The sequence below is a fragment of the Microplitis demolitor genome, chromosome 4, assembly GCF_026212275.2.
Source record: "Microplitis demolitor isolate Queensland-Clemson2020A chromosome 4, iyMicDemo2.1a, whole genome shotgun sequence".
Lineage (NCBI taxonomy): Eukaryota > Metazoa > Arthropoda > Insecta > Hymenoptera > Braconidae > Microplitis > Microplitis demolitor.
Window position 1 is genome coordinate 1,174,652 of NC_068548.1, and position 25,590 is coordinate 1,200,241.

Genomic DNA, 25,590 nt, shown 5'->3' on the forward strand with positions numbered 1-25,590 from the left:
AAAAATTAATCATGGTAATTTATAGAACAGGCGATGACGAGTAAAATGAGTACCCACATCAATATATTTAGATAAATTTTATTTTCGCCATCCATTAATTAATTAATCAACAAGTTGATTAATTAATTAATTTTAACACGTGGATATTTAATTGATGTGTACTTTCATCAAACTTACAAACAGTCGACTAATGTTACCCAAAGAAAATTTTGACTGTAAAAAAATCCACAAAAAAGTTTTTAGGTTATTAATTAATTAATTAATGATTAATGATCTATGACCATCTTACCCAAAATATATTGGTGTGGGTACTCATTTTACTCGTCTCGCGCTTCTCAACTTACCCCTCTCACTCATTTTACCCCCAAAAATTTGTAACTTCCCCAAAAATGAAAAATGACCAATTCACCCCAGGTTAACTAATTAAGAATCACGTAACCGAAATATATCGATGTGGGTACTCATTCAACGCGCAATTTCCTCACTTATTCAGCTGTGACTCTCAAATTTAAGAAAAAAAAAATCCCGACTCAGAATTATCTATTTTAATATCCTTTATTTTAAAATAATATTACAAATAATAGTATAAACTTAAAAATTAAACAAGTTGAGCTTTATTTAATTGTGTATATACTTTAGGGAAGTCATTATCACATCCTTGAGGAGACGATGGCGTATCGGGCCTTGAGTATGTAATTATTGGTACTTTGTCTTTGGTAGATTTAAATGACCTCAAGTCTTCGATATCTAATAATAAAAATTTGTTTATTAAACTTAATTAGTAATTATATTAATCATACTCTATATTAACTTACCAGGTTGACGTTTTTTTTTGGTAGTTACTAATAAATAAAGTGCGATTCCAACAAGTACGAGCATTATTACCATGAGTGTACGTAGTAAAGTCACCTCGAAATCACTTTCCCAGTAGTAGTCATTTTTGTTGACAATTAATTCGACGGTGTGGACATTGAACTTTGAATGATTCTCAATACTGCGAGATATACAGTGATAAAAACCTGACTCACGTGTCGACACGCTCTAAAAAAAAAATTTATATCATTTGGGACTCTCGGGGAAAATTGGGACAAAAATGGGACAGCTGGCCCAATAAGTGATTTAGAAAAATAATTCTTAGGGTGAATAGAAAAAAAAATTAAGAAAAAAAATTAATGGGCCACTTGGCACAAGAGTGGGACACTGGGTCATGTGGGACACTGGGCCACATGTGTCCCATTAAATCTCGGTCGTTTATTACTGAGAAAAATTAAAACGTGATGAGTTTACTTTAAGGTACACAATGGGCCACTTGGGACACTGGGCCAATATTGGGCCATGAAGAAAATTTTAAAAATACTTACCCATATATACAATTTACCAGTTAGGACTTCATAGTTATATTTATCATTATCATAAGAACTATTTGGCCCAACAATATTATTATTATTATCAATTACTTTCCAAAACATAAATCGATGACTATCATCATTACTCTGACATAGCAACGTCGCCTGCTTGCCCGCATTAACTCTCGCTACACTCGTCGATCCATAGCTCAACTTAATAACCAACGAACTCATTAAAAATATAATTAAAAAATTATATTTTAAAGAAAAATAATAATTTATCATTTTAAATGAATAAATTAAATAAATTATCTCCAAGATCTCGGAGTAGACTAAAAAATTTTCTCATCCCTCTCTTTTACTGTCTAAATGTCATTATACAAGAATAACGTATTCTAGGCCGTGTTTATTTATTTAAAACATGTCATTGGCATATTCCCAACGTTTTAAAATAAAAAATACAAATGAAATTATGTAATAGATAATTATCACCCAGCACATTTATGAATATTTTGCTAATCAGGTTAGTCTGACAAAATCAACTCACACTCTACTGAATTCCTCACAAAATTTCCTCAAGTTTGAGTACCCACATCGTTATGTTCTGATGATATTAAAAAATGGCCCAAAAAAATATTAATTCCAAAATTTTTATTTTTATTTTTTTTTTTTCAAATTGTAAATTAAAAAACACCATGACCATTCATCAGAGCGCTCATTGCCGAGTAGTTTGAGTACCCACATCAATACTTTTGGATTAAAAAATCATCAGGTGACAATTGGGCCATTTAAAAAATCATCGATTATCTCATTTTCAAAATATAGTCTTCCGGGTACTCATTTCACTCGTAATGACACCAGCTTTTCATATCTCATACCTATTTTGCTAAAAAAAAATCCCTGAACAAAAAAATTCCATTTCCAAATCCTTGGTCACCAAAATATCCATCTAGTGACCAACTTACCCAAACATATCGATGTGGGTACTCATTCAACGCGTCTCGGTCTCAGTAACAAGAATATATGATCAAAAAACATAAAAATATTAATGGTCAAAATTGAAAGTAAGTTTTTATTACAGTACATTTTTAAAAGAACATCAGTATCTCGAGTGTTGGATCAAATGAACAAATACATCAATCGTCAATGCAGGTAAAAGTAACCAAAAAGGTGCTAGGACAGCTTTTGCTGGTAAATTTAAATAAGGAGCTTCTAATCTTAAACATATTAATATTTGTACGCTTAATTTTAATAATACTGCGATCATATGCCAGCCCTAGAAAAGGTAAAAAAAAATATAAGTGACCTCAATGAATAAGTAATTAAGTAAAAATAATTAATTACCTTCCGCCTTAAACAATTGGTGGTATTATGATTATTTTTACAATGGGACACCATATTAAATATAATATATATCAATAATATACAGTCATAAACCCACATGGGTATAAAAACAATAAACCAGTTCCATAATATGCGTTGGTCTAGTCTCAGAACTAGAAGAATTAAAAAAATTAATAATTCGAACCATGTGAATAATGCGCGATGCAGCACTGCCATTATTTGATAACTATTTAAATTAATCACATTTTTTATTATTTTTAATTATTATTTTTTATGTTTGTGTTTATTATTATTTTTTTTTATTTACGCCATTTTTAAAAAAATCGAATTTCGGAGTTCGATTAATCGATTGTTGGTAAGGTCGATATATCGAACATATGGAGTGTCGATTGCAAGGGTGATGGTTCGATGTATCGAAGACTGGGGCAAGAAAATGCTTAGAGCGGCAGTGGGAGTTGGGGGAACTAATGGCGGGAAATTTTTAAATTTTGTATAAAAATATTTGATGGACATGTGTCTGGCATGTGTCTGGTATGTGTATGGGCATGTGTATCGACACGTGTATGGGTGTGTGTATGGGCATGTGCCTGGACATGTGTATGGGCATGTGTATGGTATGTGTATGGGTGTGTGTATGGACATATGTATGGGTGTGTGTATGGACATATGTATGGGCATGTGTATGGTATGTGTATGGGTGTGTGTATGGGTGTGTGTCTGGACATGTGTATGGGTGTGTATGGGCAAGTGTCTGGACATGTATATGGGTGTGTGTATGGGCAAGTGTCTGGACATGTGTATGGGTGTGTGTATGGGAAAGTGTCTGGACATGTGTATGGACATGTGTATAGGTGTGTATATGGTATGTGTATGGGTGTGTGTATGGATATGTGTATGGGTATGTGTATGGACAAGTGTCTAGACATGTGTATGGGTGTGTGTCGGGACATGTGTATGGGCATGTGTATGGACATGTGTATGGGTGTGTGTATGGTATATGTATGGGTGTGTGTATGGACATATGTATGGGCATGTGTATGGTATGTGTATGGGTGTGTGTATGGACATATGTATGGGTGTGTGTATGGACATATGTATGGGCATGTGTATGGTATGTGTATGGGTGTGTGTATGGACATATGTATGGGTGTGTGTATGGACATATGTATGGGCATGTGTATGGTATGTGTATGGGTGTGTGTATGGACATATGTATGGGCATGTGTATGGTATGTGTATGGGTGTGTGTATGGGCATATATCTGCTCTGTGCGTCCATCGGATATTTTTTTCTTATATTTCCATTTGATTATCATCCGACATCATTTCTGAGGCTCTTTTAATTTAAAATAATAGAAAATTCTGGTTTAAAAATGATTACAGTTCTAGACCCCTGACAGAACAATTCTGATGTCATTGGATTCGATCAAAAATTCAAATTTGAAATTTTTTCCCACATTCTATCAGGACATTCAATCAGGGATCCATATTCAATCGAAAATCTTCCAATAGATTTTTAATTGGATGTCACTTCGAATTTTCGAATGACTTCGATGTCAAAATTCTCTCAGATCCAATCAGAAGTTGGAAAATCCGCCAATGAGTCTACGGCCTACCCACAACCGTTAATATCCATTGCTACACATACCAACAGAGCTAAAATGACCTATGGTCATTTTAGTACCCAATCACGTCGTGTCGTCACCTGATTCGTCAAAAAAAAAAATAAATAACATCGCAGAACTTCAAGTCTATGGAAGTAAAAAAAATTTCGCCGCATGTCAGTGAACCACAAACACACTCACGATAATATTTTTACTCAATCACATATTAATTAATAACCAGTAATTTATTTATTTATTTAATTACATAAAAATATAAGCTATGTATTTCTCATCATACTTTTATATATTTATAAATATTGTGATACTTGGGGTTGAATCTACGGAATGGAATACCCATGATTTTATGAAGCGCGAGCATTCATTAGTTAAACCATATCAAGGTAACTTATATATTTACATATTTTTATTTTTTATGGGTTCATATATTTGTTATTTTTTTATGGGTATATATATTTTTTTTATATATTTGTACTTTGTAGTGATAAATTTAATTGCGTCGTTCCGTCGGAGGTTATGACGTTGGCATTTTTATATCAATGATTTATGTCATTTATATATATATATGTATATTTATATATTTTTTTAACGAATATATATTGGGTTATTGATGATATATTTTTAAAAATTACAGGAATGGGAATGACAATACCGTACTGGGATTTTTTGGGAAGTACGATTGTCACTAAAAATTATATTAGACTGACGCCGGATTTGCAGAGTCAGCAGGGGGCACTATGGAATTCTGCGGTAATTATTCATGGTTTTTTTTATGGGGTATTTTAGGAAAAACAAATTTTAAGAGGGAAGGTTGGTTGCTGATTTTTAAAGCTTTGGAATGAGTGGGAGGAAGTTTTGGTTTATGGGGAATTTGAATTTTTATGGGGTTTTGTTAGGTTATGGGGTCGTTTGTATGAGGGGTTGAATGAGTAAATTATTATCGCATATAGTTTTAAGCAGAAAGTTTGTAATTATTGGAATAAAATTTTTTATGGGGAATTTTGAATTTATGGGGAAAATTTAAGAATTTTCATAGAGGGATTGTATAGGTAAATTTTTATAACATTTAGGTTGAAGAAATTTTTTAATTGTTGGAAAAAATAAATTTTTATGGTAAATTTTAATTTTTATGGGGTATTTTTAAGTTATGGGTTAGTTCGGATGAGGGGTTAAATAGGTTACTTTCGATAAATTATAGAGGAAGAAATTTTATAATTATTGGAATAAGAGTTTTTATGGGAAATTTTGATTTTATGGGGATTTTTTCATAATTTTTATGAAGGGATCGTATGGGAAAATTTTTATAAAAATTAATTTGTAGAAGTTTTTCAATTAATGGAAAGAAGATTTTTATGTTGAATTTCAATTTTCATGGGGTATTTTTATGGTTATGGGGTAGTTTTATGAAGGAGTTGTATGGGTAAATTTGTATACCACTTAGTTTGAGGAAGGAAGTTTTTAATTATTGGAATAAAATTTTTTATGGTAAATTTTGATTTTATGGGGTATTTTTAGGGTTATGCGGTAATTTTATTAAGGAGTTGTATGGGTAATTTTTATTACCATTTAGTTTGAGGAAGAAAGTTTTCAAATATTGAAAAAAAATTTTTATGGTGAATTTTGATTTTATGGGGTATTTTTAGGGTTATACGGTAATTTTATTAAGGAGTTGTATGGGTAATTTTTATTACCATTTAGTTTGAGGAAGAAAGTTTTCAAATATTGAAAAAAAATTTTTATGGTGAATTTTGATTTTATGGGGTATTTTTAGGGTTATACGGTAATTTTATTAAGGAGTTGTATGGGTAATTTTTATTACCATTTAGTTTGAGAAAGAAAGTTTTCAAATATTGAAAAAAAAATTTTTATGGTGAATTTTTATGTGACAAACTAAAATTAAATTTCTAGCCCTGCAACGTCCGTAACTGGAACCTAGAAGTCCACTTCAAAGTCCACGGCAAAGGCCGGGACTTATTCGGCGACGGTTTCGTAATCTGGTACGCCAAAGACCGTATGGAATCGGGGCCCGTATTCGGCAACAAAGATTTCTTCCACGGGCTCGCTGTCATCCTCGACACCTACAGTAACCACAATGGGCCCCACAACGTAAGTCCCAGCCAACTGACCCCTAATATTTACTCATCACCCCACCCCCAACTAACCAGCTAATAAAAATCTTCTCAGCACCAACACCCCTACATATCCGCGATGGTCAACAACGGCTCTCTCCACTACGACCACGACCGAGATGGTACCCACACTCAATTAGCCGGTTGTGAAGCCAAATTCCGCAATCTAGACTACGATACTCACATATCAATTAAATATGAAGGAGACACACTCACAGGTAACAAAAAATTCATTTAAAAAATTAATAACTCAATCCGTTCTCCAATCGCCGAAATCGGACCCCAGTAACTTTGGGTCGTAACTCAGGCCCAAATTATCCGATCGTCAAAAAGTTGGTCTCTAATTACTCAGCGTCACCTCCCGAGAAGTTTGAGTACCCACATGACCAACTTTCCCCGATTACCCTCAAACTTACCGCAGCTCAAATTAATTCGCGGTTTTTCGCGAGTTTGCTCTCAATCTTTATATCTCTGGAACTAATGAAGCTAGAACCTCGTTCTTGGGCTCAAAAAATTCTGTATGAAATTCTCTACAATTCCACGACCTCAAAAATTTTTATTTTTTGATTACTCTATTTTTTATCGCAGCTCAAAGTACAAAAAAAATTTTTTTTTAATTTTGACTCGAGATAAAAAATTCCACGGGCGCGAAATTTAAAAAATAGATTTTTTTTTTAAATTGTCTTATTATCTAATTGTTTTAATTTATTTTAATTAGTGTCAACGGACATTGCTAACAAAGCAGCATGGAAAGAATGTTTAAAAGTAAATGGTATTAAATTACCAACGGGTTATTACTTTGGGATATCAGCAACTACTGGTGATTTATCAGATAATCATGATATTTTATCTGTTAAATTGTACGAGCTAGATTTACCTGATACTGTAAGTAATTAATTAAATTTATGAGACAATTTTTTGATTAATTTATTTTATGAAAGTAATTTTTTTTTTTTTTTTTTACAGGCAAAAGATACTGAGGATAGATCGAATATTATTCCGTCCGCGACATTCTTTGAATCACCTCGAGGTAATTTTTCATTAATATTTTAATTTTTTTTAATTAATTAATTAATTAATTAATTAATTAAGTGATCAATTGAATGATTTGTTTAGAGAAAAAGAAATGAATACTCTGAATTTAAATTACGGCTAAAATATGGTGAATTTTGAAAAAATTCACTGAGATAATTTTACTGGAAATTTAATCCTCTTCAAAAATGGTCCTTATCATTTATTATCTAAGTCTCATATTTTAATGAATATAATCAATTTTATAAAACTCATTATAAAAATTTAGTGATAATTTTATTCACTTAAAAGTTTTTGATTTGAAATCAAAATTTTGGCTTAAATATTCGAGATATCGCAAAAGTGATAAGGACCATTTTTGTAGCTGATAAAATTTCCTACAAAATCAGTCCTTATGAATTTTGTCCTAAGTCCATTAGTTGACTCTCAATTTTAATCTAAAGTAATTTTAAAAAAATTTCTATGATTCATAGCAATAATTTTTAATTTGTTAAACTTAAAATTCAAATTCTGGCTAAACTATCATAGATATCGAAAAATTGATAAGGACCATTTTTGTAGCTGATAAAATTTCCTACAAAAAAGGTTTCTATGAATTTTTTTCTAAACTCAATAGTTTCCCCAGAAATTTGAATTCAAACTCAGTTGACGTTAAACTTTTGAAAGTACTAGTAAATTAATTAACTAATTAATGAATGGATTAATTATTTTTGTTACAGATCACGTTGACGATCCAAAGCCCTCGTCATTAAGTGGAATTAAAATATTTTTACTAATGTTAGTCGCCTCCATAGCAATAATAGCCTGCGTCGTTATTGGAATCATGTTTTATCAAAAACATCAAGAAAACAGTCGTAAGAGATTTTATTAATCAATCAATTAATTAATTAATTGATTAATAATTTAAATAGATAAATAATTAATTAAAATCATTCATTAAAAAATTTTATATTTTTCATGTAAATAAAATATAAATACAATAATTAATTAATAAACTAATTAATTAACCAAATGGAAATTAATTAAAAAATCGTGGGTTAGATAAAAAATTTTTTGAGTTCGAAAAAAAAAAAAAATCATAATTATTGAATAATAATTAAATTGACTGATTAATAAATTGTTGAAAATAGTCGCCATTAATTGTGTAAATGTTAATTAAGAGACTTGTAATTAATAATTAATGTACTGGTAATTGTGTGTAATTTTTTTTTCTTATTTAATTTACAATTTAAAAAATATGATAATTAATCAATCGATTAATTTAATTGAATTTTTACGTTGATGTGAAATTTTTTTCGAATAAATTGTGTCAAATAAAAATTTATTGTGAGAAATTGAAATAAAATGCTGCTGCCAAATGCTAAGTGAAATAATTGTTATTATAAATGAATAAATAAATATTGTAATTATGATTATAATTATTGATATTTTTTTTAAAAGGAGAGAAAATTTGAAGAAAAGTTGTGGTATATTTTAATTTGTTGTCATTTTAAGGAAAAAAAAAAACTTATGTAATGAACCATTCAATTTTTTTAGAGTAACATTTTCAAATATTATTTTGTATTGTAGATTGTTATAGTGCATGTAATTCCGAGTAAAATGAGTACCCACAAGCCTAGATTCTGAAAAAAAAATTTTTTAATTAATCATTAATAGGCTTAATTAATTAAAAATTATTTATTTTGAATATGGGGTTGTGGGTATTCGATTAACTTGAAATTTGACGGAGAGTATGTCTATAATACTCGTTTTCAATTTAAAAGTTTTAGAGAAGAAATTTTTTTGATTAGTAATTATAATTAATTAATTAACTAGTTAATTTTTTTTTATGTAAACACAGGCTTGTTGGTACTCATTTCACTCGGATTTTTACGTAGAATAAATTCTACATGTTTGTTATATATTATTGTTTGTTAGATATTAGTTCTATATATTAGTACATATTTTCAGTTTGTTTATAATTTTATATTTTGTTCAATCAATTATGTCAATGGTAAAATATTTTTTGTTTTTTGTTTAAAAAAAAAGAATGTAGAATATTTTTATAAAAAAAATGTAAATTTGAAAAAGAAGAAATAAATTTTCCGGTACCGGGAATCGAACCCGGATCGCCTGGGTGAGAGCCAGAAATCATAGCCATTAGACCATACCGGAGATGACAATTTCACCTTGTTCATCATATTTATACTGGCACTTACTATCGCCTTTAATGATAGTGAATTTCTTCTAAAAATTTAATATTTGTCCTAGTAATTAGTATACTTAGCAAAATGAGTAGTTTACTATTATTCATATCATTTTTTAAAGCAAAAAAGAGTTTATTTAGATGATTTTAAACTTCATGCTTAAAAATAGAGGCAATATATATATATATATATATATATATATATCAGCATAAATCGATAGAATATTAAATGCCCTTTTAAATGAGTACCCACATGCTGTAATTATTTTAAATTAATAAAAAAAAATATATATATATATATTTATATATATATGAATTACTATTTATGTGAAAAGAAGTATAGCTTGTGGCTACTCATTTTAAAGCTTATAAAATTTTCTATTCATATAAATATATAAATTTATTTATAAATTTGATGGCTGAGTTGATTAAAAAAAAAAGAGATTTTTTATAATAATGATTGATATTTTCAAATAAAAAATGCAGGTGTCTCTAGTTTTAAATTACCGAAAAATATTCTAACCTTTTCAATTTCGATTTATCAATAGCTCGATATATTTGTTTTTCGATATATAAAAATAGTATATATATTTTCTAAACAAAGTAACCTTCAAAGTAAACAAATAATATTATTGTTTACCTGTTTAGCCAAAAATAAATAAATATAACTATTTACAATTATAAATATCAATTTGAATAACGATAATTGAGACTGTTAGTATAAATATGTGCAACTTTTATGTGAATGATAATAACTAGAGTAAATATGAATATTTATTTGAAATTAATAAATTAGTGGACTTAATTAGACAAAGTAGATTTTATTTTTAAAAAAATATAAAATGGCTGGAGTTGTTCCAATGACGGGGAAACCATTTAGGAAGCAATGGTTCTTACATGGTAATTATTTTTTATTCTATTCAAAAAAAAAAAAAAAAAAAAAAAAATTAGCGGCAGAAATTCAAAAAATTGAAATTTCATATCTTCATTTCTTTGAAATTACAAAATCAATGGTTTTTTTTAAATATATTTCGGCCTTTTGATTTTTAACCCGGATTTTTATTGGTCTGAAAATTTTCCCGCGCTTTTTTAAAATTGAAAATTCGTAGATTTTATTGGGAATTTATTCGGGTTCCTTTTTCTCGGAAACTATCGAATTTATGACAAAACTCATAGATACCTTTTTTGTAGAAAATTTAGTTTGGAACAAAATTATTTCAGTAAAATTTTGTCGTATCCTTGATAGCTCAGCCAGAATTCATGCCTAAAGTCTAAGAAAATATAAAAAATTGAATAAAAAAATTCGAAATCATCTCCTAGGAAAATTATGAGGAAAACATCAAAGTTACGATAAAAGTCAATAAGACACTTTTTGTAGCAAATTAAATTTGCTACAAAATTGTATTCATTAACTTTTCCCGTATCTTTGATAGATGAGCCAGAAATATCATTTAAAGATTAGAAAGTTTAAATGGCGCGAATTTCGAAATTTTTCGGTTCACTTAAAAATAGCTGGTAAATTTTAAACGATGTCGAGAAACTATTGAGCTGAGCTTATAGAAAATAGAATTTCCAAGTTATTGCTTACTGAGATTTAATTTTAAAGACGGACCACGAGGGTCACTACGAGGACTACGTTCCCAGTTGGCCGAAGACGGCTGCGCTGAATCCCAAGTAGTCTTGGCAAAGAAGCTGCTGGAAGAGCACTGTGGTAAGTAGTATGAATCTTAAATCAAACTCTGGTAAAGAGGTACAAATAATCTGTTAGACCTAGATGTCGATACGGAAGAGAACGCGAAGCTGGCAGTTTACTGGCTGACCAAAGCTTCAGAACAGGGCAACCTGGAGGCGACGAAACTTCTGCACCAGTGTTTCACCAGTGGTCATGGAATAACTGAGCACAATTACCATGACGCCAAGCGATGCCTGGACATGTCTCAGCAAGAGAAACTAGCTAGGCATGCAGCCCGCGTCCTCTTCACGACCCTCGCCAACGGGGAAGACTTCATAACCTCCGAGCAGCTTCGTCGACAGCTAACGACAATTCAGTCCCACTTAGAGACGCGTTCCCTCGAGTACCCGGACTCGGAGCTAGAGAAAATAACCGAGTCAGTCCTAGTCTCTGCGGCCTCAAGTTATTCCCGGGGTCTCTTGCCCTCCCTCGCCCTTAACAGTCAGCTGGCTCTCAATTCCTCTCAGATCTGCGACTCTCCTCTTCTTCAGCGAGTATTCACTCACCCCTGGAGCTCGACCAAGTGCTTCTACCACTGGCTGCTGTCATACTTGACCCAGAAGTGTTCCCTATCAGCCCTGACATCTAGAACGTTTACCCTCCTCCTGGTCCTGACTTACTGCCTCTTTGGAACCGAGTCCCTAGTCCTTTTCATCCCCATGGCCACTTACTACCTCTCCTTCATCATAATGGTGATCGCAACATTCCAGATGCTTCACACCACCACCCAACTGTCGACTTTCAGAACCTGGTCTAATCTCTTCATCAGCTACAACGAGCGCCTCAACCCCCAGGAAGCCGAGTACCAATTCTGCCGTAACAACCTCAAGCCCTACGGTCACTTCTTCCTGGCCCTTCTCCTTAATCTCATGATCTACCCAGTCATAGCCCACCAATGGACACCTCAGTCAGAATTTACAGTCATCGCGTTCACCCTGACCTTGATAACTCTTGTAAACTTCTCGACCCGTCAGGCTCGATGGCCAGATCTTTTGGTTCTCTTCAGTTTCGCGGTCCACGTGCTGGCAAAGTATCCCTACGAAATGGACATCGTCGTAGCCCAGACTTGGCGGTTTCTGGACATCCGTGTCCCCACGTTCGCTTCCTACGTCGTAGGGAATTCGATAGAATTCTGCCTTAATTTCCGCGCCGTCTTCTATCTGCTAATTCCCGCTATATTTTTGAAACTTGCGGCTCGCGATGGCTGGAAGGGGACCTACCAATTACTGATTCCACACTGCGTTACCTTGAGCTGGTGGCAAATCGCGATACTGAGTAGCCAAGGCGCGACTTGGTATGGGCTGATTCGCGCAGCATTGGCCCTCGTGGGAATGGTCTTCTTTCTGCCAATTGTAGGAATTGCTTCCGTTCTCTTGCCAGTCATAGCCCTCACCAAATACCTCGCGGATAACGATTTGCGAATGCGCGTCGTAACGGCTCTTCTAGGTGGCGCTCCATTCTTCGTTTCCTGGTATCTTAGAAGATTCAATTGGCTGAACAAGGTCCAGGTGATTGCAAGCTGTCTAGCCGCGACTTTTCTGATTTGGCAAGGACTCGCAACCTTTTCAGGTGACCAAGTTGACGAGTATCCGGAAGAAGGATTGACTTGGGAAATGTATCAAAATTACTGCCACCAGCCAGTTTGGGAAGAACTTCCTAAGGCCCAGGTCCAGGTCGCTTGCGACGAGTTGACCAACTTGCCCGTGCACTGGGAGGGCTACGTCACAGACATAAAGCTCAAAAGAGTCCACAATAATCTCAGGGACTTGATTTTCCTGGTCCCCGACGACTTGGGCCGGAAGATCATGTGCCTGTTTGGTGACAGAACCGGAGGCTGCGAAACTCTAGAGGGTGCGAGGCGCAAAACTTGTGAAGCACTCAGCAAACTCAGGGCCAGGGATTCCTGCAATGTCGACAAATGGAATCGCTTCGAGTTTGAGGTCTACGTCAAGATGAAAAATGGACTCTGGGGAAGCAATGCCGAAATCGTGTTGCTTGCGGGCCATGAGTTTAAAAACTTTAGTTTGAATATTTATCCTGGGGACAAGGTTAAGTTTAGGGGCAGGTTGGTTAATAGGGGGGAGAGGGAAAGTTTGTTAGGGGGAATGAGACCACATGTTTGGTTAGATGAAATTCAATGTCTACTTTGCCATGTGAGTGATTTGAAATCTTGTAGAAGAGAGGGCGTTAGAATAGGAGTTGGTGATCTACTGGGAATTTTTATCACGGGAGTTAAGACTGTACTTAATTTTGTACTAAATCCTTTGGTTATTTTTAAATAGTAAAAAAAAAATGGCCGCGAAGGAGAAAATGGCGGGTAAAATTTTTTGTTTTTAACTGTAAATTTTAATTACTTTTCTGTAATTAACTTAAGATTTTAATTAAAAAAATTGCCATATGAAAAAAAAATTTTTTTTTCTGTAGAATTAAAAAATATTGTAATTGTAATTGTATAAATAATTGTAATTAATAACTGTACTAATTGATCTAGTATTTGATGTGCTTTTTGTAATATTAATAAACAATTATTTTTATTTAAAAGAAAAAAAAAGACTTAACACTATCTTCAGAGAAAAAAAAATTACCAACTTAAAATTAAAATTCTGACCAAACTATTGAGTTTACATGAAAAGTCATAAAGACCTTTTTTATAGAGAATTAAATTTCCTAAAAAGTAACTCATTATCATTTTTACCATATCTCCCATACAAACGCCATAAATAAACTCAGAAAACAAAATTTCAATTTTTTATAAGTTTTTATTTAAATTACAATAAATATATAAAAATATCCCTAACCATTAATCGCTAAAATTTTAAATTCTAAGTATTACACTATTTAGTGATCGTATTTGAACCTCCTGGTTCTATTTGTCAGCTTATTAAATTTACAAGTCAATATATCGCAATATTCCCTAAACATTCTGAAACTCTCGATCACAGAGGGCACATTAGAAATGTTCAACTTCAATAAATCACTTTCAGTTTCATCTACAGAGTTGAACAGAATGTCATAATAAGTGCTATTAACATCCTCACTAATTCCCATTCGTCTCATACACTCGACTTCGTAATAGCACTGACTTCTTAGCTCATCAAATTGTCCATCTTCCCTCACTGCCGCAATATTACTGTCACATACATACAAATCAGCTTCATAAAATTTAACAATGTGTTCTTTAATCACTTTCACGGTCTTAATGGCGCCCACTTGTATTGCCAACTCTAGTGGAGTTATTTGGCTATTTTGATTAACGCGATTAATCGACGCGCCAAAAGAAAGCAGTGACTTGACAACTTCACTGTTTTTGTCATGGATAGCCACCTGCATTGCCGTCAGTTGCCGGCCATCGTTTGACACTTTTATTGGGTGGTTAATGTTAACCCCAAAATTAATCAGCAGCTCAACGATCTCAGGTTTGTAAAATCTTGATCCACTTATCGCATTATAAAGAGCCGTACAATTCGCTGCAGTACAAAATTCATTAACTTCTGCACCTGCTTTTAGTAATTTTTCAACTGCGTAACTGTTGCGACGTAAAGTTGCGACGTGAAGAGCAGTACCCCAGACTTTGGTCACGATATTTAAGTCACTTTTTTTTTTAATTAACTTTTTAATAAATTGTCTGTCGTCAAAATAAATTGACAGTTGCAAAATTGTTGGGTCACCGTATAAAGAACAAGAAATTCGTTTACTTGCATCCTTAATTGGGTTAAATACCATAGCCCAGTACTCACGGCGTAGTTTTCTTAACTCTGACACTTGAGAACACATTTTTCTTAAGGGTTAAAATTTTTAAATTTTGTGTTGTCGTTCACATGGAAGACGCAGAGAAACTGAAAAGAACTTTGTCACTGAAGACTTACTTGGTCTGGCTTGGATTAGAAAATGGCGGGGGGGGGACCAATGACGGGTCTTATCTATGGGTCTAGACAAAATATTTACGGTAGGTAAGTGCGACGCCATGACTTAAAGAAACACAGACAATGGGTTATGGACGTCATTACAAGGGACACATTGGGTTTTATACGCAACAAATACTATCGATATTTAAAATATCTTTGATGATTTTCTAATAGTTGAGATTTATAGTGATGGTAATTTATTTTTGTTTTACGAAAAATTTTTAGTGAAAAAAAATTCGAATATGTTGGGTGACATTTTTGAAGTTTTTTTTTTTATTAACAATTAGAGCTCATTAATTAACCAAATAATTTTTTTATTGAAATATAGGGTTGTTGGTACTCATTTTACTCAGAAATACTTTGAGAAAAGAAAAATCACTATATTTATAAATTTCATATACATTAGAGTATATATGATAAAAATAAATGAAAATAAATATGACTTGTAGGTAGTCATTTTAAAGGGCTTGAAATTCCTTATTGTATATATTCACATATATACTCATATATGTTGGAGATGAAAACCTGGACTTTTCCTGGCGCTTTGGTAAGTCTTAATCATTGGTAAACTATATCCGATAATGATGTTCTTAAGCTTCTCTGTGCATAATTACTTATGACAGTAAGTTTGACTTGGAAGATCACACCTGGGCATCGAACGTAATGATCAGAGGATAGCAGTACATAGAATATGAAGAAGGCATTATTCATTACTTAATGAGGTAAAGTTTGTTTGTGTCTTTTAAATATTTACTTGAAGTTTTGACATGAAGAGTAATATTTTTTGTTCTTTTACAGATACTTCTATAGAACAATTGATGAGTGAGGTCATTGCGAAACTACTGATCGTGTATTTTTTTGTCAACCATGTGCAGTCTATAGTTTGTATTCAGAAATTTTGTTTCCGAGAAAAACTCAGCAGAAAATATCTGATGAATAATACTTCTGTTAAAATGTAAAAACTAAATTTAATATGTAGTTTTAAAATAATATATGTATATATTTGAATGTAAAATATGAAAAAATAAATTTCCGGTACCGGGAATCGAACCCGGATCGCCTGGGTGAAAGCCAGGAATCATAGCCATTTGACCATACCGGATTGATGATTTTTAGCCATTTGGTGATATATGAATATCCAAAAATATCAAATACTCCAAATGAGCAAAAAAAAGAAAATTTCTATGGAAATTTTGTTTTTCTATCATCTACTTAATGAATTATCAATTATTTAGATGAGCAACTGAATTAATTCAGTGAAATCTTGTTTTTTAAATTAAAAAATTTGAATTTTCCCGCGTAAAATTAAAATTTGAAATTTTACCGCCAGACCTCTCTGTAGTCGACTAGAGTCATTATTATTATTATTATTGGGGAGTTCTAACCCCAAATAAATGATTTGAATTTTATTTATAAATAAATAATTTAAAAAAATAATATAAATAAATGATTAATTAGTTTAATTTTATAATTAAAGAGGTAAATGTTTGACAATTAATAATCAATGGTTTATATAAGTTATCTTTGTTGGAATAATAAGATAGTATTGTTTTTTTTTGTAGTTGAAATAATAGAATAAAGATGCAGAGTCTGAGAAATAGTTTTATGGGTTTGATGAGAAATGATTTTGGATTGACTCAATTGAGGACTAAATTATTGCCCGCTGGGTTTCATACTACGGCGAGATGTAAGGAACAAGAAGAAGAAAAAGATGGGCCAAGGAAATGGTTAGAGTATAATAAAGTTATTTTGCCTCCTCAGAAACCTGACGAGCCTCGGAGACCAGCAGTAAGTTTGTTCGAAAACTATAAATATGAAAATTTAATTTTTTTGAAAACAGGAATTTTTTTTTGAAAAATTCATTGGGTAATCTTAAAGAGCGTTAAGTGACGAGTAAAATGAGTACCCACAAGCCTATATTTAAATTATGATATTTTTGAGTCATATATTTATTAATTAATGATGACCTTTAATTATTTATAAAATTTTTTTATCCAAACCTAGTCATGTGGGTACTCAATCAACTCAAAATTTCCTCCTCTTTATCACACGGCTTTCGAAAATTTTCTAAAAAATTTTCCATAGAAACGAGAATTGAAATTTCTTCAATTTGAATTTTTTTTTTTTATAAAAGTTATTAATAAAATTTTTTTTTTTAGTTTGTATGTCACATGAAAACAAATATTAAGTACAGCCCAAAAACGATGTGGTACATCGCCGTACTGGTCCGTGGTCTGTCTATAGATGAAGCAATTCGTCAATTAAGTTTCCTTTGTAAAAAAGGTGCAGTTGCTGCTAAAGAAACATTATTAGAAGCTCAACAAATTGCTGTCGAACAACACAATGTTGAATTTAAAAGTAACTTATGGGTCTGTAAGTATTTAAAAAATCAAAATTAAATTGAAAAACTGAAATTCATAAAAAAAAAAAAAATAAAATCACTTTTTTTTTAGCTGAATCATTTGTTGGCAAAGGAGTTACAGTCAAAGGTATCCGTCGACATTCTCGTGCACGTGTAGGACGTATTGACTATCGACATGTTCATTATTTTGTTAAATTAGAAGAAGGCAAACCTCCGAAGAATTATTATTTACCTGAGCCACCAACTCAAGAAGGTTTACTTGATGATTGGCTTGTAAAAATGCGCAAACGTAAAATTATTAATACACTGTAAAAATTTTTATATTTTATTCATTAAAAAATAATTAATTAATTAGACTATTTACTTGTTTATCTAATTTTTTTTTATTCTAAATAAAGTGTGAAAGGAATTATGAATTGGAGATCTATAGTTGTTAATAACGAGTACTTTAGTTGTTTAAATTATTTTAATTTATTCCAATGATGACATGGAAAAAGTTGTATAAGTTGAACAAATATTAATTTAATTAAAAAATTAATTAATAGAAATCCATATGATGGAATGGAGTATCACTGCTTACAACTTCAACTTTGTTCTTCTCCAATGACGTCTCTTGGCGTTGTATCTAAAAAAAAAGTAGAGATAATAATTAGTTGGGTTGGTAAGAGAATTATATTTTTTGGAAATTGGGTATGATATTTTGGTTCTGCGTTCGATGCCGAGTAAAACGAGTACCCACATGCCTTAGTTCAGAATTAAAAATTTTTAACTCATTAAAATTAGTCAATTAATTAATTACATATATGTGGATCAAAACATAGGCATGTGGGTACTCATTCCACTGAAAATTTGATGAACTATGATAATTAAGTTACTATTTTGATAAAAAAAAATTTTTACTAATTAATTGAAATTGGCAACTGATTATTAGAATCATTTTTTTTGTCGCAACATTTTTTTTCGGCAAATCTATGAATTCATTCTTAAAGTTCATCTAATTTCCAGTAAAATGAGTACCCAGAACCCTATAATCAAAAAAAAATTTTTTAAAGAATTAATTAATGAATTTAATTATTAATTAATCACTTGAAATTTTTTTAAATCGAAACATAGGCATGTGGGTACTCATTCTACTCGGCATCAGCTACTATTCAAGAATACTGAACTGCAATTAGTCATATATTTATATATATACAAATATATCACAAAAAATATTCAAAAGCTCGAAAAATTACAAGATAAATTTTTTCAAGTAAAATTAAATAATTTTATATATATAAAATCCATGAATAATTATCTTGAAATATATGTGGACATATATTTGTATATATTTTTCAAATGGAATAAAATCTAACCTCTAATAAAATTTTTTAACAAAACCAAAATAAAATTTTTCTTTGAAAGAAAAAAATTAAATTGCAATTAATAAATAAATGAGTAAAAAATATATAGAAATATATATGTGAGTAATTATAAATATATAAATAGTAAAATTACCTGATAGTGTTACCAGTTCGCATTCTCACCCATTGGGGAATTGGACGATTTTGTTTCAATTTTTTAGCGAGTTTACGCTTGATAATAAATGTCTTGTGTGCCGACTATAAAAAATTGATAATTACTTATTAATAATAAAAAATTATTTTTATTATTTGTTATAAGATGTCAGAGTAATCATTGGATTATTTATTTAAATAAAAATCAGACTTACCATTTTGTCTCGTGGGTCGTCACGAAAAGAAATAGAAAGAGAAAGAGAAGAGAGAGAGACAGACAAACACAAAAATGGCGCCCGAGGAGATTTTAAAACGCGCGCAGGAAATGAACTGCGCAGTGATTACTGCGCGGGCGGGAAAGTTTGAATTGTTTTTAAAATTCAAAGGGGTACATTCTTTGGAAATTAATTTTGTTAAGACGTAAGATGGAAAAACTATAAAGAATCAAAAAAAAATTTTTTTTGACTTATGACGACATGGCGGGCAAGGGAGCGATGACGTCTAGATTTTTTTTATTGAAAGTGGCCCGTAACTTTCTATCTGTTGGGAATAACTCAGTATAACAATAACATTTTTTCTTCAATATGATGTCCTCTAGTGGGAAATACCATAAAAAGTCCTGGAAATAATTTATTTTTCGAGTTGAGACCCATATGAGTGTTGGTGGAGATGGGTGGAGATGATTTTCCATGAAGAGTAGCCCGTAACTTTGCTCCTATTGGGAATAACCCATCATACCATAAACGTTTTTTGTTCATTATGATGCCCTGCAGTAGAAAAAGCCATAAAAAGTCCTGAGAATAATTTATTTCTTGAGTTGAGACCAATATCAGGACAAATTAGGATGACACTCTCTATGTATTTTTATGAAAAGTGGCCGTCACTTATTTGTTATTGGAAATTACTCTACAGAAAATATATATATGTATATGTATATATATGAACTTCATGGCCAAAAATTAAAAAGTTTATTCATAATCAATAAAATAAAAAAACTATCAATAATAATAATTTTGACACTAATTTATGATAATTGATGTCAATAATAATTTTAATAAATAACCAATGTTACTTATCATTAAATTATGAACACTTATACTAATAAATATGTCTATATTATGATTTGAATATTTTAATATTCAAATTCCAAAGTGATGACGCCCGACCTTAGACGTAAAAGAAAAAAATTATTTTAATAAATATGAAGACTTCCTACTTTTTAAAATTAGCTATATATTTGTTTACATATTCAAGAAGGCTCATATATTTTGATTTTTGATGTTATGAAATATATGTATATATATATATATTTCTTAAATTTACTACTGTGCCATTATTAAACTTAAATGCAAAATAACTCCGTATATTATGACTTAAAAAAAAAATGATCTAAATCTTTTTTATAGGAAATTTAATTCTCTACAACTTTATTTCAGTACATTTAAGCCGTATCTTTGATACTTTCCCCGCAATTTAAGTTTAAACTTCCCTGTGTCCAATTCCTTTGAAACCAAAAATTCAAAAAATTCCTTTTGCCTAAAAATCGAAATTCCGCCAAAACTATCACAGATATTGAAAAAGTGCTTAGAATAAAAGTTGTAGCTCTTCAAATTTCCTACAAAAATGGTCTCTTTACTTTTTTACCTCAGCCTCTTAGTTCCTGAGTTATTTAAATTTAAAGTCTATTTTACTTCCTATGTATTTATTATCATTATTATTATTATTATTATTATTATTATTATTATTATTATTATTATTATTATTATTAATTTTTTTTTTAAGTGCGAGAAAAAGTGTTAAGTGACTGGATAGTATATATAAATACATTTTGAAAAGTAAAAGTATTAGATGATTTTAAAAATTCACTCTGAGCACGTCTGGAATCAATTTTTCATTTTTGTCAAAAAAAAAAATAATAATAATGAAAATTAATTACTTGCTAATTATAATTATCATAAGTGTGTTAAGTGTAAGTGTAAGTGTAAGTGTAAGTGATAGTAAAGTTGTAAATAAATTGAAAACTTTTGTAAGTAACATTAATATGTTTTTTGAATTTTTGATCAAAAAATTATTTATTGAAATTGTTATTGGTTTTTTTTTTTTTTTTTTTAAATTAAGATTGATCTCGTAGAAGAAAGTGGATATGTAGGTGAGGAACATGAAGTGAAAACAGAGGACGGGTACGAATTGATAGTGCACAGAATCTCTGGCGGGCCTTTAAATCCAGTTAGATTTGGAAAACCAGTTATTTTATTACTCCATGGGCTTATGGGTGCATCTGACGTCTGGGTCTTACGTGGGCCTGCTCAAGATATTGGTAATTTTTTTTTTTTTATTATTTTTTGAAAAACAAAATTTTTTAATAATTTTGGAACTTTTTATTTTTTTTTTTTTTTTTTTTTTTTTTTTTTTTTTTTTTTTTTTTTTGAGAGGTTTTTGTGATGAAAAAAGTTTATGGTGAATTTTACGGCTGATTCAATAGAGAATATGCATGACTTTGATTTTGAAAAAAAAAAAATTTTGTATGTGAATTTTAAATGTTAAAAAAAGGGAAATTTAAAAATTGGAGGGAAAATAAGTTTAAATTGCTGTAGTGTCTAAAGTATTGAATTTATGAAAAAAACTAATCAATAGTTTTTTGTAGGAAATTTAATGCTGAATAATTTTATTTCTTATCATTTTTGGTGTATCTGTGATAGTTTAGCTGCAATTTTAATTTTAAGTTTAAAAAATAAGTTGCGACATTTTCGCGGGCTATTTTTCTTTCATAATTTTGTGTGTATGGTAAAACTTAAAGGATCACTGATGTAAATTACTTAGAATTTAATGCACTACAACCTCCGTACCTCAGTTTTTCCAAAATGAAAACTTTTAATTCATAAATTTAAATTTTAAACTCAGAAAAAAAAATTTTCTTTCCAATGTAAATATTTTTTTTTCTTTATTATTTTTTTTACACCCATTCGAATCACAAAAGTAACAAAAGTTATAGGTCATTTTACGTGGAATTTAATGCACTACAACTTCCACACATAATTTTTTCAAAATTTTAAACTTTTAATTCATAAATTTTAATTTTAAAACTTAGAAGTCTGAATTTTCCTACTTTTGATCCTCAGCATATTTATTAGTCGACCAAGATTATGACGTCTGGGCAATAAATGTACGTGGTAATTACTATTCAACATTACACATGAACATTACAAGCAATTCCACATACTGGAACTTTAGGTACTATTTTTTTATTTATTTTTTTTTTTTTAAATTTTATTTGAGATTTGAATTTTTTCTGATGGAATTTTTTTTTTTTTTTTTTTAATTAATTAACAGCTGGCATGAAAATGGGATGTACGATGTACCAGCAACGATAAATTATATATTATCATTAACAAACCAAAAAAAATTATCATTAATCGGACACTCGATGGGTGGAACTGAAATTCTCGTTTTATTATCAACGAGACCTGAATTTAATAATAAAGTAAATATTGCAATAACATGGGCACCTGCTGCGACAGTTACTCATGACATACCTGGTTTTTTTCCGAATTTTGTATTCCAACATGCCAATGAAGTGACAGTAAGTCATATATTTTTTTATAAGAATTTTAAAAATTTCATGAGTTTGGAGTTAAAAGCTTCTAGCGCCTAAACTATTGGAGTTAAAAAAAAATCCAATAAGACTTTTTTATAGGAAATTTATTTTTCTACAACTTTGGTTATTATAACTTTTTTGATATTTTTGATAGTTTGGTTGCAATTACGATTTGAAGGGTAAAAAAATAATAAATGGAGTGAGTCTGGGGACAAAAATGAATTTTGACTTTTTTTTGGCCCTAGTATCTAAACTATGGAGCTTAGAGAAAAAGTTATTGAGACATTTTTTGTAGAAAATTTAATCCTCTATAAATTTATTTCAGTCAGTTTTAATCGTATCTCTGACAGTTTAGCCGCAATTTCAATTATAAGAGTAAGAACTCCTTGTAAAGATGAAAATAAAATTTTTTTTTTGTTTTAATTACAGAATTTATTTAATGAGTATAATTTATATCCATTATTGCCACGAGTCACTACAAAACGATCAAATTTATTAAATATATTATTTAATTTATGTTGGAAATTAAATATTAAATCATTTTGTTTTAAATTAATTGACTATACTCTAGGATTTCGGAATCTTGGAAATTTAGAACTTGTAAGTATTCATTTTGTTGATATATTATATATATATATATAAATATAAATATATATTTATATATATTTTTGAATAGGGAATTCAAAATGCTTTAAAATGAGTACCCACAAGCTAAACTTATTTTTATATATTTTTAAAATATATATCTCATATTTATTGACATATATATGAATCATTGAAATTGTTAAAAATAAATATGACATGTGGGTACTCATTTTAAAGGGCATGAAATTTCCTATACTGTTGTGTAGTTCAATATTCATATATATTTATTTATATATACATATATATTTGTTATTTATTAATGACCAATTAATAATTATTTCTAGTCATCAATATTACGTATAAAAGATCATTATCCACAAGGAACTTCATTAAAAACAATTTTACACTACGGACAAGTATTTGCCAGTCGTCTGTATTAATTTAATTAATTTATTAATAACACTCTTTATTTTAGTAATTAACTGGATATTAATCATTTTTTATTTATAGGCAGATTTCAACAGTATGATTATGGAAAGATGATTAATTTGATAAAATACAATGATATTAAACCACCGGAATATTTATTGAGCAGAATAACGACGCCAGTTATTATTTATTATGCTCGTGATGATCGATTAGTCACTAAAGAGGTAATTAATTTTTTTTTTACCAAAGAGTCAATTATATATGTAATATATGTTGGAAATTTAATAAGCTTTTAAATGAGTACCCACACGCTATACTTATTTTCATTTTTTTTTTTTTTTTTATCAGGATGTCAATTTGTTGTTGACAAAAATCCCAACTGCAATTGCCAAAGAAGTACCGAGCGACGATTTTGGACATCTCGGTTTTATTATTTCGAAAAATACTAAATCATTAATTTATGACAGAGTAATTGAAGATTTATATTCTTATAAAAATTATTATTATCTAACAAATAATGTAAAATAATTATTATATAAAAAATATATATATGTATATATAATTACTGTAAATAAATTGATTCTTAATCCTGCTTAATTTAAAAAAAAAAAATACTATTTACTTTAGGGGTGAAATGGTCATGGAGTCCATGGAAATTTATTTTTTGATCATGGGGTTGTTGGTACTCATTTTACAGGAAATTACATTTCCTATAACCCCCCGAAGTCAGATTTTAATTATCTAGGTCCAGTAAATCGTACATTCGAAATTTAATATCCAGCGTTTTTGAGTAAAAACCTTTTTTTCAGAACATAAGGTTGTGGGTACTCATTTTACGTGAAATTGACTTCTCTACACATCTCCGCAAGTCGATTTCAAATATTTTAATTCTTACACTCAAGCGATCTCACTTTAGTTTCCAGCATTTCCGGTTAGAAATATTTTTTTTCAAAATATATCAATGTGGGTACTCATTTAATTCAGAATCAAGGCCTCTACACTTTCCCACAGTCAATTTTCCATTATCTCTATTTTATCATAAACTTGGTTGTATTAAATTCTCATTCATTTTCCCAAAAATTTTTTTTTTCAAAATATATTGATGTGGGTACTCATTCAACGCAGAATTTCATGCTTATAAATAAAATCCCAATTTCCCTTCAATTAAAAAATCTCTGTCTCTATTAACCCTCCTCCACTTTTCCAAAAAAACCCGATCGAAAATTTCCAACTTCATTTGATCCTCAATCCCCTTAAATTTCCAAATCTTATCACCTCTTTCAAGAAATTTATCATTTCCACCCCCTCCCCCTTTTTGACAAAAAAACCCATAAAGCCGCGTATCAAATCCCTCATGCAAATAAATCACTTTTATCATAAAAAAAAAACCATAAATAAAATATTATTCCACAAAATAAAATAAAATAAATACACATAAATATATATTGATGCAATCGACCTTGTAACGCGAGCCACCGTCCTCTTTAGCAAAACGATCGCGTAATTTCGCAAGTGAATTTAATGAAACTTATAGAGAATGTATCCAACAGTTCAACACTTTTATATTCTATTCAGTCCGGCCGGCCGGCCTCTTAATTAATCCCATTTATTTATTTCATTAATTCAATTGTCTATTAATTTTACCATCCTCCAATTACTTATTTCTATTAATTACCAATTATCAGTGGGTCTTATCATCATTAGGACGTCAATTAATCGGGGGCTAGAGGAATTATTTGATAAAATGTCCCTGACATGGTTTCAAGTTCAGTTGCAACCAACTGCAAATATTTATGTAAAAGGGTGTTATATATATATATGTATATATA

The 25,590-nt window shown here is 30.3% G+C and overlaps 8 protein-coding genes and 2 non-coding genes across 11 annotated transcripts; 4 read left to right on the forward strand and 6 right to left on the reverse strand.

Moving 5' to 3' along the window:
• Nucleotides 1-321: 321 nt before the first annotated feature.
• Nucleotides 322-2,313, reverse strand: LOC103570484 (conserved uncharacterized protein). The gene is made up of 3 exons (XM_008548254.3): nt 1,362-2,313; nt 816-1,041; nt 322-747 (listed from the first exon to the last, which is right to left on the reverse strand). The coding sequence occupies exons 1-3, from the start codon at nt 1,629-1,631 to the stop codon at nt 599-601; spliced, it is 645 nt and encodes a 214-aa protein (XP_008546476.1). The 5' UTR covers nt 1,632-2,313; the 3' UTR covers nt 322-598.
• An 85-nt stretch (nt 2,314-2,398) lies between these two features.
• LOC103570494 (transmembrane protein 60) lies at nt 2,399-3,007 on the reverse strand. The gene is made up of 2 exons (XM_014439593.2): nt 2,691-3,007; nt 2,399-2,622 (listed from the first exon to the last, which is right to left on the reverse strand). Exons 1-2 carry the CDS (start codon nt 2,904-2,906, stop codon nt 2,446-2,448), a joined length of 393 nt encoding a protein of 130 aa, XP_014295079.1. The 5' UTR covers nt 2,907-3,007; the 3' UTR covers nt 2,399-2,445.
• Nucleotides 3,008-4,424: 1,417 nt separating this feature from the next.
• Nucleotides 4,425-8,838, forward strand: LOC103570504 (vesicular integral-membrane protein VIP36). Its single transcript, XM_008548276.3, has 7 exons — nt 4,425-4,694; nt 4,946-5,061; nt 6,220-6,417; nt 6,496-6,658; nt 7,159-7,325; nt 7,407-7,470; nt 8,192-8,838. Exons 1-7 carry the CDS (start codon nt 4,574-4,576, stop codon nt 8,341-8,343), a joined length of 981 nt encoding a protein of 326 aa, XP_008546498.1. The 5' UTR covers nt 4,425-4,573; the 3' UTR covers nt 8,344-8,838.
• Nucleotides 8,839-9,554: 716 nt separating this feature from the next.
• Trnae-cuc (transfer RNA glutamic acid (anticodon CUC)) lies at nt 9,555-9,626 on the reverse strand. The gene has a single exon. It is a non-coding gene; the product is annotated as a tRNA-Glu (tRNA).
• A 588-nt stretch (nt 9,627-10,214) lies between these two features.
• LOC103570515 (wolframin) lies at nt 10,215-13,906 on the forward strand. Of its 2 annotated transcripts, none has more exons than XM_008548287.2 (3): nt 10,215-10,557; nt 11,264-11,368; nt 11,426-13,906. In XM_008548287.2, the coding sequence occupies exons 1-3, from the start codon at nt 10,500-10,502 to the stop codon at nt 13,669-13,671; spliced, it is 2,409 nt and encodes an 802-aa protein (XP_008546509.1). In that variant the 5' UTR covers nt 10,215-10,499; the 3' UTR covers nt 13,672-13,906. The 2 variants fall into 2 exon arrangements, with proteins under 2 accessions (XP_008546509.1, XP_008546512.1); XM_008548290.2 differs by having other exon boundaries at nt 11,432-13,906.
• Nucleotides 13,907-14,227: 321 nt separating this feature from the next.
• LOC106693150 (uncharacterized) lies at nt 14,228-15,163 on the reverse strand. Its single transcript, XM_014439481.1, has 2 exons — nt 15,085-15,163; nt 14,228-14,958 (listed from the first exon to the last, which is right to left on the reverse strand). Exons 1-2 carry the CDS (start codon nt 15,161-15,163, stop codon nt 14,228-14,230), a joined length of 810 nt encoding a protein of 269 aa, XP_014294967.1.
• A 1,161-nt stretch (nt 15,164-16,324) lies between these two features.
• Trnae-uuc (transfer RNA glutamic acid (anticodon UUC)) lies at nt 16,325-16,396 on the reverse strand. The gene has a single exon. It is a non-coding gene; the product is annotated as a tRNA-Glu (tRNA).
• Nucleotides 16,397-16,673: 277 nt separating this feature from the next.
• LOC103570529 (39S ribosomal protein L22, mitochondrial) lies at nt 16,674-18,015 on the forward strand. The gene is made up of 4 exons (XM_008548306.3): nt 16,674-16,773; nt 16,857-17,082; nt 17,454-17,667; nt 17,748-18,015. The coding sequence occupies exons 2-4, from the start codon at nt 16,876-16,878 to the stop codon at nt 17,966-17,968; spliced, it is 642 nt and encodes a 213-aa protein (XP_008546528.1). The 5' UTR covers nt 16,674-16,773; nt 16,857-16,875; the 3' UTR covers nt 17,969-18,015.
• Nucleotides 18,016-18,103: 88 nt separating this feature from the next.
• Nucleotides 18,104-19,437, reverse strand: LOC106693164 (60S ribosomal protein L39). Its single transcript, XM_014439601.1, has 3 exons — nt 19,368-19,437; nt 19,154-19,257; nt 18,104-18,281 (listed from the first exon to the last, which is right to left on the reverse strand). The coding sequence occupies exons 1-3, from the start codon at nt 19,368-19,370 to the stop codon at nt 18,233-18,235; spliced, it is 156 nt and encodes a 51-aa protein (XP_014295087.1). The 5' UTR covers nt 19,371-19,437; the 3' UTR covers nt 18,104-18,232.
• A 4-nt stretch (nt 19,438-19,441) lies between these two features.
• On the forward strand, nt 19,442-24,394 carry LOC103571600 (lipase 3-like). Its single transcript, XM_008549812.2, has 9 exons — nt 19,442-19,512; nt 21,121-21,178; nt 21,271-21,469; nt 22,272-22,383; nt 22,483-22,732; nt 23,677-23,761; nt 23,843-23,985; nt 24,110-24,229; nt 24,389-24,394. Exons 1-9 carry the CDS (start codon nt 19,442-19,444, stop codon nt 24,392-24,394), a joined length of 1,044 nt encoding a protein of 347 aa, XP_008548034.2.
• The last annotated feature ends 1,196 nt before the right edge of the window (nt 24,395-25,590 follow it).

What these genes read in the sequence shown, in the direction of transcription:
- LOC103570484 (XM_008548254.3), bottom strand. Translation starts at nt 1,631, where the DNA reads ATGATAAATTATTATTTTTCTTTAAAATATAATTTTTTAATTATATTT. An exon ending in CTGGTAAATTGTATATATGG is followed by an intron (nt 1,042 to 1,361) that starts GTAAGTATTTTT and finishes TTTTTTTTTTAG; the next exon opens with AGCGTGTCGACACGTGAGTC. An exon ending in CAAAAAAAAACGTCAACCTG is followed by an intron (nt 748 to 815) that starts GTAAGTTAATAT and finishes TTTTATTATTAG; the next exon opens with ATATCGAAGACTTGAGGTCA.
- LOC103570494 (XM_014439593.2), bottom strand. Translation starts at nt 2,906, where the DNA reads ATGGCAGTGCTGCATCGCGCATTATTCACATGGTTCGAATTATTAATT. An exon ending in CCAATTGTTTAAGGCGGAAG is followed by an intron (nt 2,623 to 2,690) that starts GTAATTAATTAT and finishes TACCTTTTCTAG; the next exon opens with GGCTGGCATATGATCGCAGT.
- LOC103570504 (XM_008548276.3), top strand. Translation starts at nt 4,574, where the DNA reads ATGTATTTCTCATCATACTTTTATATATTTATAAATATTGTGATACTT. An exon ending in ATTAGTTAAACCATATCAAG is followed by an intron (nt 4,695 to 4,945) that starts GTAACTTATATA and finishes TAAAAATTACAG; the next exon opens with GAATGGGAATGACAATACCG. An exon ending in TGAAGGAGACACACTCACAG is followed by an intron (nt 6,659 to 7,158) that starts GTAACAAAAAAT and finishes TATTTTAATTAG; the next exon opens with TGTCAACGGACATTGCTAAC.
- LOC103570515 (XM_008548287.2), top strand. Translation starts at nt 10,500, where the DNA reads ATGGCTGGAGTTGTTCCAATGACGGGGAAACCATTTAGGAAGCAATGG. An exon ending in GAAGCAATGGTTCTTACATG is followed by an intron (nt 10,558 to 11,263) that starts GTAATTATTTTT and finishes TTAATTTTAAAG; the next exon opens with ACGGACCACGAGGGTCACTA. An exon ending in GCTGCTGGAAGAGCACTGTG is followed by an intron (nt 11,369 to 11,425) that starts GTAAGTAGTATG and finishes ATAATCTGTTAG; the next exon opens with ACCTAGATGTCGATACGGAA.
- LOC106693150 (XM_014439481.1), bottom strand. Translation starts at nt 15,163, where the DNA reads ATGTGTTCTCAAGTGTCAGAGTTAAGAAAACTACGCCGTGAGTACTGG. An exon ending in TAACCCAATTAAGGATGCAA is followed by an intron (nt 14,959 to 15,084) that starts GTAAACGAATTT and finishes TCGTGACCAAAG; the next exon opens with TCTGGGGTACTGCTCTTCAC.
- LOC103570529 (XM_008548306.3), top strand. Translation starts at nt 16,876, where the DNA reads ATGCAGAGTCTGAGAAATAGTTTTATGGGTTTGATGAGAAATGATTTT. An exon ending in ACGAGCCTCGGAGACCAGCA is followed by an intron (nt 17,083 to 17,453) that starts GTAAGTTTGTTC and finishes TTTTTTTTTTAG; the next exon opens with TTTGTATGTCACATGAAAAC. An exon ending in TAAAAGTAACTTATGGGTCT is followed by an intron (nt 17,668 to 17,747) that starts GTAAGTATTTAA and finishes CTTTTTTTTTAG; the next exon opens with CTGAATCATTTGTTGGCAAA.
- LOC106693164 (XM_014439601.1), bottom strand. An exon ending in CGAACTGGTAACACTATCAG is followed by an intron (nt 18,282 to 19,153) that starts GTAATTTTACTA and finishes CTTTTTTTTTAG; the next exon opens with ATACAACGCCAAGAGACGTC.
- LOC103571600 (XM_008549812.2), top strand. Translation starts at nt 19,442, where the DNA reads ATGGCGCCCGAGGAGATTTTAAAACGCGCGCAGGAAATGAACTGCGCA. An exon ending in TAAATAAATTGAAAACTTTT is followed by an intron (nt 21,179 to 21,270) that starts GTAAGTAACATT and finishes TTTTAAATTAAG; the next exon opens with ATTGATCTCGTAGAAGAAAG. An exon ending in CGGACAAGTATTTGCCAGTC is followed by an intron (nt 23,762 to 23,842) that starts GTCTGTATTAAT and finishes TTTTATTTATAG; the next exon opens with GCAGATTTCAACAGTATGAT.